The sequence below is a fragment of the Callithrix jacchus genome, chromosome 13 (assembly GCF_049354715.1).
Source record: "Callithrix jacchus isolate 240 chromosome 13, calJac240_pri, whole genome shotgun sequence".
Classification (NCBI taxonomy): domain Eukaryota; kingdom Metazoa; phylum Chordata; class Mammalia; order Primates; family Cebidae; genus Callithrix; species Callithrix jacchus.
This window is the reverse complement of record NC_133514.1, coordinates 100,623,900-100,644,645: the sequence shown is the minus strand read 5'-3', so window position 1 is coordinate 100,644,645 and position 20,746 is coordinate 100,623,900. Positions and strand designations below refer to the sequence as shown.

General features: G+C 41.4%; 1 protein-coding gene across 9 annotated transcripts in view; it reads left to right on the top strand.

Moving 5' to 3' along the window:
* The window catches only part of FECH (ferrochelatase), an 81,933-nt gene that overhangs the window by 21,343 nt on the left and 39,844 nt on the right, over nucleotides 1-20,746 (top strand). For 7 of the 9 annotated variants that reach the window (XR_008476090.2, XR_013525927.1, XR_008476091.2 and 4 more), the window contains exons 6-11: nucleotides 2,011-2,117; nucleotides 5,711-5,809; nucleotides 10,285-10,392; nucleotides 10,813-10,977; nucleotides 14,121-14,180; nucleotides 14,644-14,806. Coding sequence is in view for 2 of the 9 variants with exons in the window: in XM_035271200.2 (XP_035127091.2) it covers nucleotides 2,011-2,117; nucleotides 5,711-5,809; nucleotides 10,285-10,392; nucleotides 10,813-10,977; nucleotides 14,121-14,180; nucleotides 14,644-14,778 (674 nt within the window). In the remaining 7 variants the exon portion in view is untranslated. Of the gene's footprint in view, nucleotides 1-2,010; nucleotides 2,118-5,710; nucleotides 5,810-10,284; nucleotides 10,393-10,812; nucleotides 10,978-14,120; nucleotides 14,181-14,643; nucleotides 16,168-18,148; nucleotides 19,476-20,746 lie in introns of those variants that run through there. The other 2 variants (XM_035271200.2, XM_035271199.3) reach the window with 2 other exon arrangements.

Here is a 20,746-nt window from a genome sequence, read left to right as displayed (position 1 = left end):
CCCGATTTTAGAAAATGTTACTGCTTGTTGTTTTCTGTATATTTAACTGGAGCTGAAGAATAATCTGTGTTTGGCAATCTCTGTATCATTCCTTGCAGGCAAAGCTGCTACTGTCACCACAGATACATTTGTTTGCATTCATTGCAAGGATTGAGGTCAGCACATTCTTAGTCCCAAATTGCTTTTGGATATTAATGTTTATCATTTTCTGTAACCATAAGGAGAATCAAAAGACTATTGGAAGAAAAAGTCAAAGCTTGTTATGTGCCTTAAATATTTGTTCAGAGAACCCATTTAAATGCCTGAGTTCTCATACACCCTCAAGAGTTTGAATTATCATTTCTTTTCTTTTTTTTCTGAGATAGAGTCCCACTCTGTCACTGCAACCTCTGTCTTCCAGGTTCAAGCGATTCTCCTGCCTCAGCCTCCTGAGTAGCTGGGATTACAGGCACACGTCACCACCCTTGGCTAATTTTTGTATTTTTGGTAGAGATAGGGTTTTACCACGTTGGCCAGGTTCGTCTCAAACTCCTGGCCACAAATGATCTACCTTCCTCAGCCTCCTAAAGTGCTGGGATTATAGGCACTCCGCTTAAATTATTATTTCTTTATGAAATGTGCTACTACAAAAAGTTGGGTTGTTTATTGAATGTTTCTAAGCAACCTGAAAGTGCTAATGTAGCTTCCAGATGCCCCCGTGCACATATGAAAATGATATCCGCCTGTGAAGTGTGGTTTGTAATGTGAACATGGTGGTGACTACTTTTTGATTCCTGGAGAGACTGTTTCTGAACCTTGAATGGGGTCCACTGGAATTCTTCTGATTCACTGTATTCTACTCACCACAATGGCACCTGTCTATCCTTTTGGAAGTTGAGTCTTAGTCTGAGGGTATATTTGATTTAAAATACGCTCTCTCCTGACTAACATTTTAAATCGGAAACCTAACTAATAGTTCTTATAGTTAGAGAGCCCAGTGGATTGGTGATGGAAAGCATGGAGAGGTGGAGGTTGCGGTGAGCTGAGATCATGCCATTGCACTCCAGCCTGGGCAACAAGAGCAAAACTTCATCTCAAAACCAACCAACCTAGCAAAAAATCATTATAAAGCTTTTATTGTAACACAGAAAATATTTATCTCAGAATATTTAGTAAAAATGCTCAAAATACTCAGCATGCAGAATTGCATATGTATTAAAAATTACAACTTCGTAAAATGAAATAGCTATAAAGAAAAGAAGAACTATATTAGAGTAAAACAATGACTATAATTAGCATGCTGGGAAAATGCTCAGTTTCTTTTTTCTTTTCTTCCCCATCCCATACATTTTATGTGATGGGGTTGATAATCTTTGTAACTGTGAAAAAAAAATTCTTTCTTTCTTTCTTCTTCTTTTTTTTTTTTTTTTTTGAGACAGGGTTTTGCTATTGTTGCCCAGGCTGGAGTGCAATGGTGCAATCTTGACTCACTGCAATCTCTGCCTCCTGGGTTTAAGTGATTTTCCTGCCTCAGCCTCCAGAGTAGCTGGAATTACAGACATGCACCACCATGCTCCGCTAATTGTGTATTTTTTTGGTGGAGACAGGTTTCTCCATGTCGGTCAGGCTGGTCTCAAACTCCCGACTTCAGGTGATTGGCCCACCTCGGCCTCCCAAAGTGCTGGGATTACAGGGATGAGCCACCGCGCCCAGCCAACATACTTTCAATTGTAAGACTTGTCCCTGTAAATATGACTGCTTATATTTCTAACTCTACAGCCATCTTGTTTTTCACTAGAACTGACATCAGTAATCTTTGAAAGTCTGTTGAAATAGATTGCTTTTTAGTGATCTTCCTTTTCAGGGTAGTTAAAGCTATATGCACTTTAGAGTATTGAAATAATTGTAATTAGACTGATTCAGTATAGAAGCAGTTACTGCTTTGAACTTATATATACTACCTTTACAAGTCTGTTTTTTATTTTCATCATAATCAAAATGCATCTACTAAGTGGCCTCTGTATATTTCAGGCAGCAGCTTAAATGCCATTTACAGATACTATAATCAAGTGGGACGGAAGCCCGTGATGAAGTGGAGCACTATTGACAGGTGGCCCACACATCGCCTCCTCATTCAGGTAAGCCAGTGACTGCCAGCCGCACGTCACCCCATTGTCTAGTGTGAATCAGCTGCTTGTCCCTTCTGGGTTTATGGACATCCTTCTGAGCCTTACTGTTCTGTTGCTTAAATTGTGTGTTAGGGATTAAATAAAAGTATTACACTCTTGATTTATTAAGAAAAGAGAAAATGAATTTAAAGATTAAAATGATTAGACTCTTCGTTCTTCACATTAATGCTATTAGTCCCAAACCATCACGAAATGATATTTTGAGTTTCCCATGACCAAAGATCATTAAAGATTGTGCATGGTATTTCAGCTAATTCACATTTAGAGATTGAATGACTAACCAACGAATTAAATTTTCTATTTTCTAAATCTTTTAAAATGTCGAAAGATTTTAAAAAATGTAAAAGTAATATAGCTACATGTTCTGAGACACGAAAATGAATTGAATGTTTCAATTGAGAAGGTTTCACATATTAAAAGAAATTTCATATTTCTTCTATACAGTTTACATTTATAATATTTTTATTAACAGATGCTTGATTTTAGGAGAATAAGTTAAAATTACAGTTCTAAAATTAGTAGGTTTGAACTTATGTTACCTTATTCTTTTCTGCCTGTCAAATATGTAAAATATTGCCCTAAATTATGCAAATATAATTTGTTCTCCTAGTATAAGTTTCTGCTTTTGAGTTATTTTAGGTAGGGGTAATATTAAGTCATTTAGATTTTATTTTTCACTCCTTGAAGGTTTTCTGACTCCTGGCAAAAAACCCTATTTACAACTTCTAAAGTCTGGTGTCACTGAAATCTGTGACCACTAGATGGTGCTAGATATCATTGAAATCAGGCCAGCTATCCCTAGAGCAGTGTTTCATAGGCATATAAAGGGTTAACACTTGGGTTGAAATCCAATTTTAAGTAAAAAGTGAAAAGAAGGCTTACCCTTAGGGGTGGGTGTAGTTACGGTCTCTGTGTGCACTACTGACGACTGTATTGCTGGGTCCAGCCGGTACTGCCTGAAGCACCAGCAGCCTGGGTTTTGCTCTGGGAGGCCTGTGATTGGAAAGGAGGGGTGTTTCAGGTCAGCACTGACATGTGGTAGCAGGGAATGGAGGGATCTGCACAGCATCTGCCTGCCCTGAACGAGTGAGTAATTAGATTTGCATTAAAATTCAGCCCTTTGAAAAGGGGGGAAGCGGGACGATGGAAAGGTCTCTTAACTGAGGAAGTCTCTGTTCATAAAATGAAAGGGAATTTTAGAGGCATTTATCTGCCCTTCTAGATGGTATGATTGAAGGCTCTGAGAGGCTCGGTGCCTCTTTCATTCTGCAGCGGGGTTGCGTGTAGAAAATACTGCAGATGGGTTTTAGGTGATTTAAATAGCACTTCTTGCCCATGGCGCCTCAGTTTTGAGGATGGCTTAGAGGCTGTTGCAAGCTGTATGATTTGTGTTTTTACTTGCAGTTTTGCAAGCCAAGAAAAAAAGCAAAACAAAACACTAAGCTTTGGATATGATGTGACATTTTTGGAAACCAGAAAACAAAACCCTAAACTAAAACTAAAAATACAGTTAAAAACTACAAATTCCATTTTGAATTCACATTTCTACTTGGCATAGGTAGTAATTACTCCAAATAGTCATTTTATTACTGTTTTCTCTAATATTGGTATTTATCTAGCTGTTGGAGTAATTGGAGCAAATATACGTTCTAGGCTCCAGTCTAAACCTTGCAGTGGGCCTCCTTATCTAGGCTGAGGTCCAAAAATAATCCTTTCTGAGCATCCTTAGTTTCCAAACCCTGCAAAGACCAGAAAATACTGGTTTTATTTGTGTCTAATCCTATCACATTTACTGAGAATTTGCGTTATAAATTCTGAAAAAGGAACTTACCTTTAGGTACTGTTTTATGCCTTAGGCATTTATTTACCAAATTTTGAGAGTTCTGGAAAGATTAATCATATCTTAATATTTATTAGGGAATAGTTTGGTTTGCTTATCCCATTGTTTTCACTGACACTAATATATCAAACTACCAACAAGTGCAGATTTACATGTATCTAATAAATTGACCTTTATAATTTTTAAAAAGTTATAATGGACAGTTTGGAAATAATTTTAGATATGCAGAAAAGTGACTAGATTAAAAATAGTGTAAGGAACTCTCTCATCTACTCTTTTACCTATATTCATGTATTACTATTACTTTGAGACAGGGTTTCACTCTGTTGTCTAGGCTGGAGTGCAGTGGCATGTTCATAGCTCACTGCAGGCTTGACCTCCTGGGCTCAAGTGATCCTCCTGCCTCAGCTTCCTCAGATGCCATAGGCATGTGCCATCATGCCCTGCTAATTTTTAAAAATTTTGTGGAGATTAGGTCTTTCCATGTTGCCCAGGCTGGTCTTGAACTTCTGGGCTCAAGCAATCCTCCCACCTTGGCTCCCGAAGTGCTGGGATTACTGGCATGAGCCACTGCGTCTGGCCTATTGACATGTTATTAACATGTATATCCCATTTGGTTTATCATTTACATACTCTATGTGTGTGTGTATATGTGTGTGTCTCTGTGTTTGTATATACATGCTTTTTTTTCTGACCCATTTGGGAATAAGTTATGCATATATCACCATCATCTACACCTAAACACTTAGGTGTGTTTATTAAATCAGGAATATTCTCTTACATAACCACAATACAACATTCAAGTTCAGTAAATTTAACATCAATACATAAACTTTTACTTAATTTACATTCATATTCTGATTTTCTCAGTTGACGCATTTCTGTCTTTTGTAGCATTTTTTATAAGCTAAATGGCAGAGAATGATTCAAGTATAAGATGAAAGAAAGCCCCTTCAGCTCTGGTATTTCAGCACCTATCGACGTGAATCAGAAAGTGCTAGCTAGACGAAGGGAGCGCCCTGGTCTGGTGGACAGAGGTTTGGAGAGAGAGGCAGGAACCATGTTCTCTCCCAAGTTCCCCAGATGGGACTGAATGCGCCCCTGAGTTTACCACATCTTTCCCCACTCTGTGAATCTAATGGGTGTGTATCACCTGTCATCTGTTACTGTGAAGGTTTTTATAAAAATGGACTTGATGTGGATACAAGACTCAGAAGAAAATTGTAAAAATAGAACAGTATTTTCTTATTTCCCTACTATTTCTGACTAATGTATTTAATGTGGTATGCCTGAAAGCCAAACCAAGGAGGCTTTAGAAAGACCCTGTAAGCTGTTTTCCTGCTAACAGAGCAAATGAAACATCTTAAAACAACTTCTCCTTCCCATCTGTGTTTCCTTTCCATCTGGAAGTGTGCCCTGTCCTTCCCGAGGGGAAGCACATCCACGGCGCACATTTGCAGTGAGCCATTAGCTTTAGAAGTTTCCCAGCAAATTCCCCAGGCCCCTGAAACCGTTATGATCCATTTTGATAATAAACCAATGCTGAGAGGCTGGACTGTTTGCAATTTTTTAAAAAAGAGAGGTCTGAGTTTTGAGGGTTGCTCTGAGATTTTAGTGTAGCCTTCATTTTAAAAATATTTCCTTTTTCCTTCCATTTCTCTCTTCCCTTCGTCTTTATCCTCCTTTCTTGTGATTCCCACAGTGCTTTGCAGACCACATTCTAAAGGAACTGGACCATTTTCCACTTGAGAAGAGAAGCGAGGTGGTCATTCTGTTTTCTGCTCACTCACTGCCAATGTCCGTAAGTAAGAATGTTTTGTTGTATGACCTACTGATAGAGGATTGGGTGATTTCATTTTCTAAATGTGTAAAATGAGTCTAGCTTCCATTATGTCCTAAGCCCAGTGCAAGAATGAATTCTCAAATCTCAGATGTGCTGCTAATTTTCTTTTTCCTGATACTTGACTTGCTGCTAGTTTAACTAGCCTCATTTCTTCAAACCTCATAACAATGAATTCAAATTTTAATGTTTTAAATAGATCTTTTCCTTTTTTTCAAGACAGAGTCTTGCTCTGTCACCCAGGCTGGAGTACAATGTCATGATCTCAGTTCACTGCAAGCTCTGCCTCCTAGGTTCAAGCAATTCTCCTGCCTCAACCTCCCAAGTAGCTGGAATTATAGGCACTACCATGCCTAGCTAATTTTTTTGTATTTTTAGTAGAAACTAGGTTTCACCGTGTTGGCCAGAGTAGTCTCAAACTCCTGACTGCAGGTGATCCACCTGCCTTGGCCTGCCAAGGTGCTGGGATTACAGGTATGAGCCGCCACGCCTGGCTCCTCTTTTCTTTAAAATGGTAACTTGAAGATATATTCAAATGTAAGACTTTCTAATAAGTGGAATAGTTAAGAGAAGGTTACTTTTGCCTGTCTTGTCATCAGAGCTCAGCCTGATGTTGCTGTGTGTTGAGTGGGAGGGTCTCCATTTGGATGAAGCCTCTCAATCCCATGCCTTTGTCCTCAGGGTTTAGTAGGGGCTATTTGAGTTCCAGGCAGCCACTGCAGTTTGCTAAGACCCAGGGTCACATTTTTTGCAAGTGAATACAGAGGACCAAGTTGGGATCTGGCTGCTCTTTAGTTCATCATATTATACTAGGCATATTCATCCAGATGCTACAATCTGTGCCATAGCTGTCTCGTTGTTGGAAACAAGAATGATCAAGCTAGTGTGCTGTATGATAATATAGAAGTGCTTGGAATAAGTAACCAGTTTCATCTGCTCAGAACTAGCATTGTGTCCTAGAAACAGTGCTTTCCAAGCCGGAGAGGTGGAGAATTATATTTTCATAGGTGTGATTGAGGTTTTAACAACATTGGGAATGGAGCCAACCTGTGTCTGGGGCCATGCTTGTAACTGGGCCTTACCGCCCCCTGGTGGCCATCAGGGACAAGCCCTTGTAGATTTTCCACTCGTCATCTCTGCTGGGCCTCGTGTGGGAGGTAGGAGGCTCTGGAAATAAATTCCTCTCTCTGGACCTCTCTTCTGGAAGCCTGCCTATTTTAATGGGTTTGCAGTTCCTTTTCTGGTGTCAGCCAGTACTTTGCCCATGTCCATCCTCCTGCCTCCTTATCCTATGTACGGTGAGACCTTGCCTGGGTTGCCAGAGGGAAGCTCTTGAACCAACTTGGAACAAACACATTTGCTTTTTTTTTTTTTTTTTTTTTTTTTTGATGAGGTCTCGCTCTGTTGCCCAGGCTGGAGTGCAATGGTGCAACCATGGCTTACTGTAGCCTCCACCTCCTGGATTCAAGCGATTCTCCTTCCACAGCTGTGTGAGGACCTGGGACCACGGGCTCACACCACCACACCTGGCTAATTTTTTGTATTTTTAGTAGAGAGAGGGTTTCACCATGTTGCCCAGGCTGGTCTCAACATCAACTGATCCACCTGCCTTAGCCTCCCAAAGTGCTGGGATCACAGGCATGAGCCACTGTGCCCGGGCAAAACCCATTTTTGTATGTGGGGATTCCAGGTGCTGCCTTGCCTCCCCTCACCCTGGTCTCACTTCCTTAGTCTTTCACCTGGGGGTGGAACACGCTGCTTCCAGGTTATTTTGCTGCTCAAGCATTCCTGTGGGACCGGGAAGTGCCACAATGTCATAAGGATAAGTCTGGCATGGGAAGGACAGTTAGAGATTGAGAGAGAACGCTGACCTAGCACGCTCTTCTCTTCCCCTACATTTACTTCTAATGACCTTTTAAACTTTTTATTTTGAAGTAATTTTTAAACTTGCAGGAAACTGGTTAAAAGAGTAAAGAGTTAAAAGAGTACGCACACCTTCTCCTCAGCTTCCCCGAATGTTAACATCTCACACAACCGCTCTACAGCTGTCAACACTAAGAAGCCAGCACCGGCACACTACTGTTCCCTGCACTCCAGGCTTCGTGGGGATGTCACCTCTGTTTCCAAAGCTGTCTTTCTTCTCTTCCAGGACCAAGTCCAGGGTCCCACCCTGTGTGTAGGTGTGGGGTTTCCTCAGCACCCTCCAGTCTGTGACAGTCCTTATACTTGGCTTTTCCTTCATCACTTTGATTTTTTTTTTTTTTTTGAGACAGGGTCTCACTCTGTCACTCGGGCTGGAGTGCTGCGGTGCAGTCACAACTCACTGCAGCCTCGACCTACCAGACCCGGGTGATCCTCTCACCTCAGCCTCCTGAGTGGCTGGGACTACAGGTGCACACCACCACACCCAGCTAATTTTGGTATTTTTTGAAGAAACAGGGCTTTGCCATTTGCCCAAGCTGGTCTCAACTTCCTGGGCCCAGGTGATCCACCCACCTCAGCCTTCCAAAGTGCTGAGATTACCAAAGTGTGAGGCACCATGCCCTGCCGCACCTTGATATTTTTGAGGAGCCATTTTTAGGATGTCAGTTGTTTTGTGGTGCGTTCCTCCATCTGGATCTGTCTGAAGTTTTCCCATGATTAGATTGCGGTTATGCATCGTTGGCAAGAACCCACAGGGCCCTGCTCCATGCATTGCACCCGGGGGTCCATGATGTCAATGTGCTTTTCTAATGGTGATGTGATCCCTGGTCACTCATTTAAGGTTGTATCTACCATGTTGATCCATCCTGCAATTAATATTTTTTCATTTTGTAATTTAAAAAATCTTGGAGGAGATACTCTGAGACAATACAGAGATTCTGTTATTCCTCAAACTTTGCTCTAATCTTAGCATCCACAGGTAGATCATGTTTGTGCAATTACTGCATTGCTGTCCCAATGGCGGCTTTGTTTCCTTCACTCCGTCTACATTTATGCCTCCCATGGCTTTTAAACAAACCAGTAGTAATAATCACAAAATAGTTCATCAGTACGTATATACACACACTATACTGTACTATACTATGTATATTATACAGTATATAACATACTGACACATATATAGTATATATATATATAGCATATGTCAGTACATATACATGTGAGTCTTGACACAGCAAGACTCCATCTCAAAACATGTATATATATATACACACACACACACATATATATGCTTTGAGGTGGAGTCTATATATATATATATATATATATATACATGTTTTGAGATGGAGTCTATATAATATATACATGTTTTGAGATGGAGTCTTGCTCTGTCACCCAGGCTGGAGTGCAGTGGTGTAATCTTGGCTCACTGCAACCTTTGTCTCCCAGGTTCAAGCAATCCTCCTGCCTCAGCCTCCTGAGTAGCTGGGATTATAGGGGCCGCCACCAAACCTGGCTAATTTTTGTATTTTTAGTAGAGACAGGGTTTCACCATGTTGGCCAGGTTGGTCTTGAACTCCTGACCTCAGGCGATCCACCCACCTTGGCCTCCCAATGTGCTGGGATTACAGGGGGTGAGCCATTGCACCCAACTTGTCATTATATTTAATTTCACCAATATTTATTGAGCACCTGCTATATTCCAGGCACTGTTTCTATCCATATCATACAATATGGAAATGAAGAAAACAGACAAAAATCTTTGTCTTCAGAGAGTATGGAGAAAAGATAATAAACATAACATAGGAAAACAGTGTGGTAGATTAGCAGGTAATAGATGCTGTGGAAGAAAATAAAGCCAGGTGAGGGCTGGGGAGTCTGTACACAGTAAATATTTAAAGCATTAAAATTTGCATTGAAAAATTTTAAAGGTATTAACAAGGAAATGTGTATGAAACATTTGCTGTGCACAAAGTGTTTGCCTGTTGTCCATTGTTGCAGGAAAAGTGGAGAGAGAGGAAGTGGAAGGTGCAGGTCGTACTCTTGGAGGTGCCTGTAACCTGCACCCAGGTGCTGCTTTCCTGCTCTAATTCCACTGGGGTTTGCCGTAAATCCAGAAGATCTGTACATTGTCCATGTAGCCCTCTTTCAGTTCCTGTTGTGAAATCACTACTCAAATGACCACCAGTGTAGAAATCCCCATCCTGCCCTGCTTTTCTGTGTCATCTTCGTATTTCAGATAAGAGAGAAAGAACCATCCTTAGACCCATGAATAACATGGAACATGGAAGTCTACACCCTCTTAGGGACCTTAGAGATGATTGAGTGCAGGGTTTTTCTTTGGCTGATGAAGAGGTGGAACTAAGGAAGTTTGGGGATTGAACTCAGACCATATCACCATTGGTGCAGGAGACAGAAAGGGAGGACTTTGTTTCAGGGCTCACACCGTGTCAGCACATAGTCAGGGCCTTCCCAGTGTTGGTGACTGAACATCCATTGTGTCTCTGCTGCAGGTGGTCAACAGAGGTGACCCATATCCTCAGGAGGTGAGCGCCACTGTCCAAAAAGTCATGGAAAGGCTGGGGTACTGCAACCCCTTCCGACTGGTGTGGCAATCCAAGGTAGGTGGCTTCCACACTTCTGCGGGCAGCCAGCTCTTTTGGTAAAGTTTATTTTATGAGTTAGTTATGAAATGGTAGGTTTGGCCCTTCCACAAAGACAGGCTGTTCCATAACCTGATTCCTCACCAAGGGCAGAAAGAACTCTGCAAGCAAGTAAGATGGAAGGGGAAATCAAGTGACTCGTGGAGTTCCATTGGTTTAATATTTTAGTTTTAGCTGGAAGGACAGAAACTGTTATTTATATCGAGGGAACTTCTAGGATTCAAGCTTCCATGTGAAAATATCAAAACCTATTCAAGCAGGTATAAAGAGTGGCTCTTGCCCCCAGTGGGCAGCGTGTGTGCCCAGGGTGGCACACGGAGATACTACAGACCATCAGGAGGAATGGTCCCCTTACGCTTTCGTCTTCCTTTCGCATAGGTTGGTCCAATGCCCTGGTTGGGTCCTCAAACAGATGAATCTATCAAAGGACTCTGTGAGAGGGGGAGGAAGAATATCCTCTTGGTTCCGATAGCATTTACCAGTGACCACATTGAAACGCTGTATGAGCTGGACATCGAGTACTCTCAAGTTTTAGCCAAGGAGGTAAATGCACCTATCTGCTTAATCCCATCATGACTTGTTTTAAAAGGAAACTTTCTCTGCAACTAACTAATGTATCATTCAGAAATATTGTTTACTCTATTTGTTTGCATGTACGGTGTCCTCATTCTTCTGAACAATACGTCATCTGAGTAATAATCTCAACACATTGAGTTAATTCCATGTCAGCAGTGGGAGAGGAAACCTGTGTGTTCATTGAACCAGGTGACCCAGGGGTCGCTGTGGCTGACATCATTTTGTTTAGTTTGAGTTACTGGACTCCTTGAAAGTAAAAACAACTACACTTCTTTAAGAAAAAAGAATTGTACTTCTCACTAACTGCAAAGGAAAATGGTTTATTCTTTTATAATTTCTTTTCTTTGCCTAACAGTAACCTTTACTCAGGGCTGTTACATGGCTTCTTGTTGACTGTCAAGGCATACAGGAGTCATTGTAACTTAAGAGAAGAGCATGAAATGAATGTGGGATCAATGTGTGTTGTGATTTCCTTGACCTCCTTTATGCACTCATTTATTTAGCTATTTGCTGCCGGGTTGTGATCAATCTGATTATTGAAATAATAAATGCCATCTTTGGCTGGGCACAGTGGCTCACGCCTGTTATCCCAGCACTTTGGGAGGCCAAGGCAGGTGGATCATGAGGTCAAGAGATAGAGACCATCTTGGTCAACATGGTGAAACCCCATCTCTACTAAAAATACAAAAATCAGCTGGGTGTGGTGGTGTGTACCTATAGTCCCAGCTACTCGGGGGAGGCTGAGGCAGGAGAATCACTTGAACCCAGGAAGCTGAGGTTGCAGTGAGCTGAGATTGTGCCACTGCACTCCAGCCTGGCAACAGAGTGAGACTCCATCTCAAAAAAAAAAAAGTCTTTGGTTTCTAGTAATATGAGATGGATGTAAATTGTCATTCAGGGTGGAGAAAAACTATTTGTTCATCTATGTCCTGGCTTCTGAGAGCCCGCCTAAAACCTGTGTCCAATATATAGCTTTATTTTTATGGGGAGTATGGAAGCGTTGGTATCCAACAAACCCTTTCCTTTTTCTCTGCCAGAGTTTCTGGCCCCACGTGTGATAGACGGAGGCCCAGCCTGCAGGAGACTTCACCCTCTCTGGGACTGGGCAACAGGTGCAGGGCAGGGCAGAGAGTGGGTGGGGGGCAGAACTTGAGCAAACACCCAGCCCCCATGGATTTTGAATTTCCATGCTGGACATCAATCAGACATGGGTGCAGCTAGGGAGCACCTAAGTTTCTTGTCAGTGGTTCTGATAAAGGATTTGCAGGCAAGTTGTAATTGGCTAAGAAGTGGTTGCAGCACTGTCTATGAATTTCATTAAAGATGCCTCTGTAGCTCACTGAGCTTGGCTGATTGTGAACTTGATAAAACTTCAGTGAAAATCTAGTTTAATACTAATATGTTTGGAAAACAATTTTTGTATTTTATCTTTTTTGTGATTTTATAAATTTGTTTAGAGATGGAATCTGGCTCTGTCAACCAGGCTGGAGTGCAGTGGCACAGTCATAGCTCCCTGCAGCCTCAAAATCCTGGGCTCAGGCAATCCTCTCTCCTCAGCTACCTGAGTAGCTGGGACTACAGGTGCACATGGAATTTCAGTGTTGCTACGTATTTTTCTAGTCAGTGTATCGCTGACTCTCCCACCAACATTGTTGGAGAATGCCCTTTGCCAACATTGGTTATTCTGTTGTAACTGACTTCTATATGAAGTTTGAGAATACCAGCCTCTTAAGTTGAGATCCATGTGTTTGCTGAATTTCGATGTTTTTCTCATACCAATCTCCTGATGTAAATGTTAATCTAAAAGATCAAGTCACTGAATCCAGCGTGGTGACTCACACCTGTAATCTCAGCACTTCAGGTGGCCGAGCTGGGTGGATCACCTGAGGTCATGAGTTTGAAACCAGCCTGGCCAACATGATGAAACCCCGTCTCCACTAAAATACAAAATTTAGCCGAGCATGGTGGCGCGTGCCTGTAATCCCAGCTACTCAGGAGGCTGAGGCAGGAGAATCACTTGAGTTTGGGAAGTGGAGGCTGTGGTGAGCTGAGATTGTGCCATTGCATTCCAGCCTGAGCAACAGATCGAGACTCCGTCTCAATAAATAAATAAATAAACAAACAAATAAATAAATAACAAATGATCAAGTACTGAAAAGCTACCAGAAGAAAAGGGAAATAGACAAATCCTAACTATCTGAGTAAATCATTATTAGACCAATTTCAGTTGTTGGGCAGTGAATATTTTTAGAACTAGGAATAGGGATGGTACTGAAACAATCCTCCCATGTTTTCCTTTAGCTTTTTCTCCATAAGAATATATTTTAGGCCAGACTTGGTAGCTCACACCTGTAATCCCAGCACTTTGGGAGGCTGAGGCGGGTGGATCATTTGAGGTCAGGAGTTCATGACCAGCCTGGCCAACATGGTGAAACCTTGCCTCTACCAAAAATACAAAAACTAGCTGGGCATGGTGGTGGGTGCCTGTAATCCCAGCTACTCAGGAGGCTGAGGCAGGGTGATCCGTTGAACCCAGGAGGTGGAGGTTGCAGTGAGCAGAGACAGTGCCACTGCACTCCAGCCTGGGCGACAGAGCAAGACTCCATCTAAAAAAAAAAAAAAAGGAATATATTTTAAAACCCAACTCTGAATTGGGTCCAATATACATTTTAGAGTCAATAAGTTAATTTACTTCATCTTTGCGCTTGGGATCAAAACAAATATGAAATTATATTTAAAGTAACATTGTACTTAGGGAGGGTCTGTAAAATTATGCATTAGAAAATAGAATTAAAAAAGAATGGTAAGCAGATTTCAATGGAGAATTTCATCAAGTGTAACCACAAAAAGGATTCAAAAACAAATCACCTGTGGGAAGGTAATGGGAAGGGGAAGGACATAGGAATTGAGGAATAATTTATAACAGAATCAACGTTCAGTCCTGTCCCATGACTGTTTTTCATTTGTGAGCAAGTCTGAGAACACTTGAAGTCAGACTTTGAATTGTGTGTGTGTGTGTGTATTTTTTTTTTCATAGCAGTTTCTTTGAAGAAAAAAAAAGGAAAATAAAACATGTCTGTGTTTTTCCTCCCTTTTCTCATTTGATTCAGTGTGGAGTTGAAAACATCAGAAGAGCAGAGTCTCTTAATGGAAATCCATTGTTCTCTAAGGTATCTACTGTGTTACAACCATTTTAGTAGAACATATCAGAGAGTAATCCTCTGAGAAACTCTTGCAGAATATTGGTTTTTCTCACATATTAGAACATTTGGAGTTCCAATTAATTAGAAAAATAAAATCGAATTTTATCCTTATCTGCTGTCTTCCTTCAGATAGCCCCAAATTTCTGATTTCTACCCACCTATAACTGTCTAATTTCAAACCCGCTTTCCAGAGAAAAGGTCTAGAGGGTGGGGTAGAGGATTTCATTTCCTGAAATCTCTGTTTTAACTTTCTCTAAGCTGAGGATTCTCAGGAAAGGAAGATATTGTAGAATTTGATCCAAAATGCTCACCGCTCAGATGAAAAGAAACCTCAAGCCAGAGCGCTGACCTGGGCAGATGGAGGAGGGGGCATGGCAGATGAGCAGACTCTGTGCTTCTGATGCCTCCTTGCCTCTTGTCTGTCTTCCAGGCCCTGGCCGACTTGGTGCATTCACACATCCAGTCAAACGAGCTGTGCTCCAAGCAGCTGATGCTGAACTGTCCACTCTGCGTCAATCCTGTCTGCAGGGAGACTAAATCCTTCTTCACCAACCAGCAGCTGTGACCCCCGCCAGTGGACCCTGTGGCATTAGGTAAATGCCCAACCTCTAGACACTCCCGACGTGGAGAGGATGTTGTTTAGAGATCACGGAAGGAAGTCACCCTTCCTTGATATATATACAGCCTTCGGGCACTAATTGTGTGATTTCTTGAGGGTTGGACTCTATTGATAGATTTCTATTTTTATATAACTATACAGTAAGCATTTATATTTTCTCTCTCTAGGTATAAGTTACTAATTTGGAATGTCCACTAGGACTTTTAATAAGCAAGTTAAAAATTTATCTTATGAGACACACCTATTTTAAATACAGATTTTGGCTTCATTGCCCAAACCCTCCTGAAAGGGTACAGAGACCCCCTTTTGTGGGCTGTCAGTGTGAATGAGATCTGTTTACAGTCTTGCACATATAGTTGATGTTTTTTAAATGATCATAGTTGAGTGTTTGAAATGAACTTGAAAAAGAAATGTTACTTAACCTTTCCCTAATCCCATGGTGTACAGAAAGCTAGGGGGGCAATGTGGTTACCTGCAATGGCTGCTTTCACCAGCGAGGCCATCATTCATTGGTTATCTTGGTATTTGTGTGTGAATCTTACTTTCCTCGATGTAAAAAGGAATCAAGTATGCATTTCAGAAGTGCTCTGAGAGTTCCCATATACCCAAGGCTAATAAATGTGTAGAAGTACAGTGTCCGTCATATGTGCCTTGGTGGGAGTCCAGGGTGCCACAGGGAAGGGGCTCCCACTGCTTCTGGTGTCCAGGGACAGCCTGCTGGAAAGGCCAACAATGGGCTTCCCCCTGGAGCTCCTCCCGGGACCTCACGAGCCTTTCCACCTGGCAGCTTCTCCATCTTGGTCGAATGCCTTTTTTCTGCACATTTGTTTTAAGAATTCTTTTACAAAGTCAACAATGCTTTGTAACTTTGAATTCTTCCTTAATTTATGATTTCTTTTCTTGTAAAAATTATATAGCCATACAATGGGATATGTGAAGAATACTGAGAAGTTACCACTTTAATGCAGTAACTATTGTCATAATATTGTATTTCATGCCAGTCCTTTCCTGTAGATATTTTTAATGCCATTGCAATGTTGGATTTGTGAGTGAAGAGTGTTTCTAAAAATACAGCAATAATGTCAGATCAGAATCTGATCTTCTATATTTGTATTTAAATGGATTAAAAGATTCCTGGTGGTTCTATGAAAAATTTGTAATGATCACTTTCGCTTTCCTCCAAGCCCTGAAACTTCATTCTTCAAAAGAGCATTTCTTTGATTTTTTTTGTAAAGCAAGTTTATAAAGTAGAAGTATTAGGCTATTCATAAATCTTTTATATTGAGAATTGGCTATGTTAATAAATATTACAACATCATTAAGGTTTTAACTAAATTTGATTCATGCTGTCTGTTAAATCAAAACTGATCTAAATTAACCAAAATTATTAAATGTGAGGAACTTTTTTAATACAGGGAAAGAAGCATGGCATCCACTGGAGTTAATAGTTTTCCTACCTCGATGGCAGCCCTCATGAGTAGCATCTACATTTTAAAATTTCCAATTAGCTTTTCTGTTAGTTGATTGGGTTTCTAGAGAAAGATACAAGGCATGGTCAATTGTTTAGGATTTTCCTCTAGCCTTTTCCTTCACCTTTTTGGGGGTTAGGTTCATAGCAGACTCTGAGTAACTATCCCACCATGAAGTGAATTCTCTGGATTAATGGTCTGGTGCTAGAAGGCAGGTTATTTTTGGAGCCACTCTCACTCCTTTAGGAAACCTTCCAAGGTCTGCTTCAATTCTTCAATGACTTCAAAGGCTTTTTCAATGACTTCAAAGTGCCTTACATGTATAATCCCAATACTTTGGGTGGCTGAGGTTGGAGGATTGCTTGAGTCCAGGAGTTCAAGACCAGCCTGGGTAACTTAGAGAGACCCTGACTCTACAAAAACAAAGTAAAAATTAGCTGGGTATTGTGGCACGTGGCTGTAGTTCCAGCTACTTGGGAGGCTGAGGTGGTAGGATCACTTGAGCCCAGCAGTTTGAGGTTGCAGTGAGGTGTGATTGCACCTCTGCATTCCAGCCTGGGAAGACCCTGGCCCCAAATTAAAAAAAAAAAAAGAAAAATGAAAAAAGAAATACTGGAGATTGGGTCATTTATAAAAGAAAAAGGTTTAATTGATTTGGTTCTGCATGTCTGGGGAGGCCTCATGAAATTTACAATCATAGCAGAAGGGGAAGCAGTCATGTCTTACATGACAGTGGGTGAGAGCAAGCAAAGTGGGGAAGAGCCCCTTATAAAACCTCAGATCTTGTGAGAACTCACGATCACATGAACAGCTTAGGGGGAACTGTCTCCATGTTCCAATCCCCTTCTACCAGGTTCTTCTTTCAACATGTAGGGATTATGGGATTACAATTTGAGATGAGATTTGGGTGGGGACACAGAACCAATCACAAATCATTCCACCCCTGCCCTTCCCAAATCTCACATCCTTTTCACATTTCAAAACTACTCATGCCTTCTCAACAGTCCCCCAAAGTCTTAACTCATTTCACCATTAACCCAAAAGTCCCCCAAAGTCTTAACTCATTGTACCATTAACTCAAAAGTCCCCCAAAGTCTTAACTCATTCCACTGTTAACCCAAAGGTCCAAGTCCGAAGGTTCATCTGAGACAAGGCAAATCCCTTCTGCCTGTGAACCTGTAAAATTAAAAGCAAGTTACTTACTTCCAAGATACAATGAGAATACAGACATTGGGTAAATGTTCCCATTCCAAATGGGAGAAATTGGCCAAAACACAAGGGCTTTGCACAGACCCCATGCACCACTGCACTCCCCTGTGCAAGTCTGAAACCCGGCAGGGCACTCATTAAATCTTAAAGCTCCAGAATAATCTCCTTTGACTCCATGTCCCACATTCAGGTCATACTGATGCAAGAGGTAAGCTAATCTTTCTTGTAAATTGGGTGCTTAATTCAAGAAACCATAACTTAAGGCATGTAAAAGAGATCCTTTGCTCAATCTGAAGCCATTGTGTTTATCCAAGGTATATTATTACTTACAAAGGGTGAGAGATTAGGCTGCAGCCATACCCCAAGTGCAGTGAGCAGCAAGACCTGCTCGTGCTCAGAGTGTAGATGATCAAGGCACTTGCCTTCCTGGGGGCTCTTCTTGCTATGTGAGCTCCTCTCGACGCGGCAAAGGATCACCTTGCACAGCGACAGTTGGAGGGCAGAATTTAAAGCTGGCAGCCATAAGAAAGCGAATGTCTGTGTGTGTGCCTGGGGGCACGTGAAGGTGCAGGTGCATCAGCCAGGAGCCTCTGATTCACCTCTAACGTTCTCCCCTCACCTGAAACACCTTCTGCCAGAATCCTGAAAGTGGCCCAGGAACACAGCTCCCGACGTTGCGTGGAAATGGGAAATTCGTCCAGATGTCACATGCTGGAATAAGAAAATTCTGAGCTCCCCTGGAAACCAATGCCCTAAATTGAGATTATTCAGCTTCTCAGTTGTTAATAGCAAAAGGGAGACTTGAGCGTGCATAGATTTTGGTATCTGTGGGGGATCCTGGAACCAATCCCCCACCAATATAGAGCCACATCTGTATACAGTCCTTGAAAGTATTATTAACTCTATTCACCATGCTGTATGTTACATGCCCAGAACATATTTATCCTGCATATCTAAAACTTCGATCATTTTACAAACATTTTTTTTCTTTTTGCCAATTTTCTCCAGCTAGACACTTGTGCAATATGGCTATGATCTGACCTTTGCCTTAAAAGTTGTGCTTCTTTACCATATGCATGTATTTTACAAAATATAAAGTGTGCAGAGCTATATAGCACTGAGCCAAGTGGTGGGTACCTGCGGATGCTCCAGAGAAGTAAATTGATGCTGCTAATATTTGTTGAATGGCACAAGTATGATGAGCGATAGCAGGTGATGCCCTTCAGCCAGACCATCGCTCCGTGCATGTGATGCATCTTGACAAAGAGTAGTTCTGGGAGGTAGTTGCCTCTAGAGAACACAGACCTAATATTCTAGGGTCCCATGAGAGAAAGAAATGCTTTTCCTTTTGATGTGGGACTCTTATTAAGCCTTTCTTCAAGGAAAAGGAAGTGAAAAATAAATGCACCCCATGATAATCAGTTTCTTACAACAGACTGTGATAGTACCGGCTTATTTGTTTTTAGCTGAAATCATTAGCTTCCATTTTTAGAATAACAGCTATTGGCTAAATTAGGCAACAGTAGGCCATTAAGGTGGATGTTGGAACTAAAAACATTTTTGGAGAAAAGCCTGCTTTAAGCCTTTGTTATAAGCCCAGAGATCTGGGTCCTGTTTCTGATTTCTTGTGAGCCTTCACTCTGACAGTTTTGTTTCCAGAAACACACTCTTAGCCTGTTCCTGAAATGGGAACAGGCAGGCTCACTTCTCCGCTCCAGTCTCTCCTGTGGGTCAAAGCTTGACTTTCCTGTCATGTTAAGAGAGAATAGATTGAACCTCGAGAATCCATGGAGTATTCTGTATTTTTACCTTTTCCTCATTAAAAAAAAGTGTATATATGGCATGGAATTGATTGTACAGGCATGTGGCAGGTTTGCTTGTGAACCAATTGTTAAAATTTCAAGTTAACAGTCACGAAAATCATAACTTTCAAATTTATATTAAAAACAAAGGTAACATTCAAAATTCATCACTTTCCAATTATTTCACCCTGTGTTTTTTGCTGTTGATTAGACTTAAGAAAGTGGTGGGAAGAACGTTAATAACACAATACAGAAGTTGTATCTGTGGCCATCACATTGTGAATAGCACAAACACTTGAGGAAATAGTCTTCCAGTATTTGAAAACTATTATTCAGTTTATCCAAGTGAAGTATTGACACACAAAGAAATTGTTTCATATTTGCATTGCTCATTAATGTAAACAAAATGTCAATATGGCTGAACTTTACTTGTTGATTAATGGCAACCATAGGTTGGCTGCAGATACGAGAGCTTGGTAAAAATCAACAATAGCGTTCTCTGAGAATGAATTGGCTATATGGAATTTAGAGGAAAGTGCCTTGTGTATTTTATTATTTGTAAATTGCGTGTTCCACATTTTTTAGATCAGTAAACATACTCACACATACACATATGCATAGATTGCTTTTACAGGTTGCTGATTAGTCACTATTTACCAGCACACTGCTGCCTAAAAGGGAACTTTCCTGGGATGATGGAGATGATATCTGTGGATTGCACACTTCTATTGTTCTCCACATTCATGATATAGAGAGACAGCTCTCTCTATAATCACTGCCTATGAAAGCTACCCCACAGTGACTAGGAGTATTTATTATTAGTCTTTTTAGTAGGATTCCATTTGTCTCCACTGAAAACCCATGGGCTGTAGTACTAACAGAATCCATGGAAAGTGATTCCCAATTAACAGTTTCAGCCAGAGGGCTAAAAGGGACAAAAACTTTCCAATGAAAAGTACATTCTGGTCGGGTGTGGTGGCTCATATCTGTAATCCCAGCACATTGGGAGGCCGAGGTGGGCAGATCATGAGGTCAGGAGTTCAAGACCAGCCTGACCAACATGGAGAAACCCCGTCTCTACTAAAAATACAAAAATTAGCTGGGCGTGGTGGTGGGCACCTGTAATCCCAACTATTTGGGAGGTTGAGGCAGGAGAATCTCTTGAACCTGGTAGGCAGAAGTTGCAGCAAGTGGAGATCGCATAATTACACTCCAGCCTGGGCAACAGACTTTGCCTCAAAAAAGAAAAAGTATGTTTTGTTCTACTTCTCATCTCATCTGGCCCTGGAAACTTGTCACAGGGGAAGACCACACGCAGCAGTGGGTAAACACCCGCTTTAGGGGAGCATGAATTGCTCATTTTCAAGATTAGGCAGTGGGGAACAAAGTGGTCTCTTCTCATCCATTCCTCTGGGACAGCTACACTGTACAGTG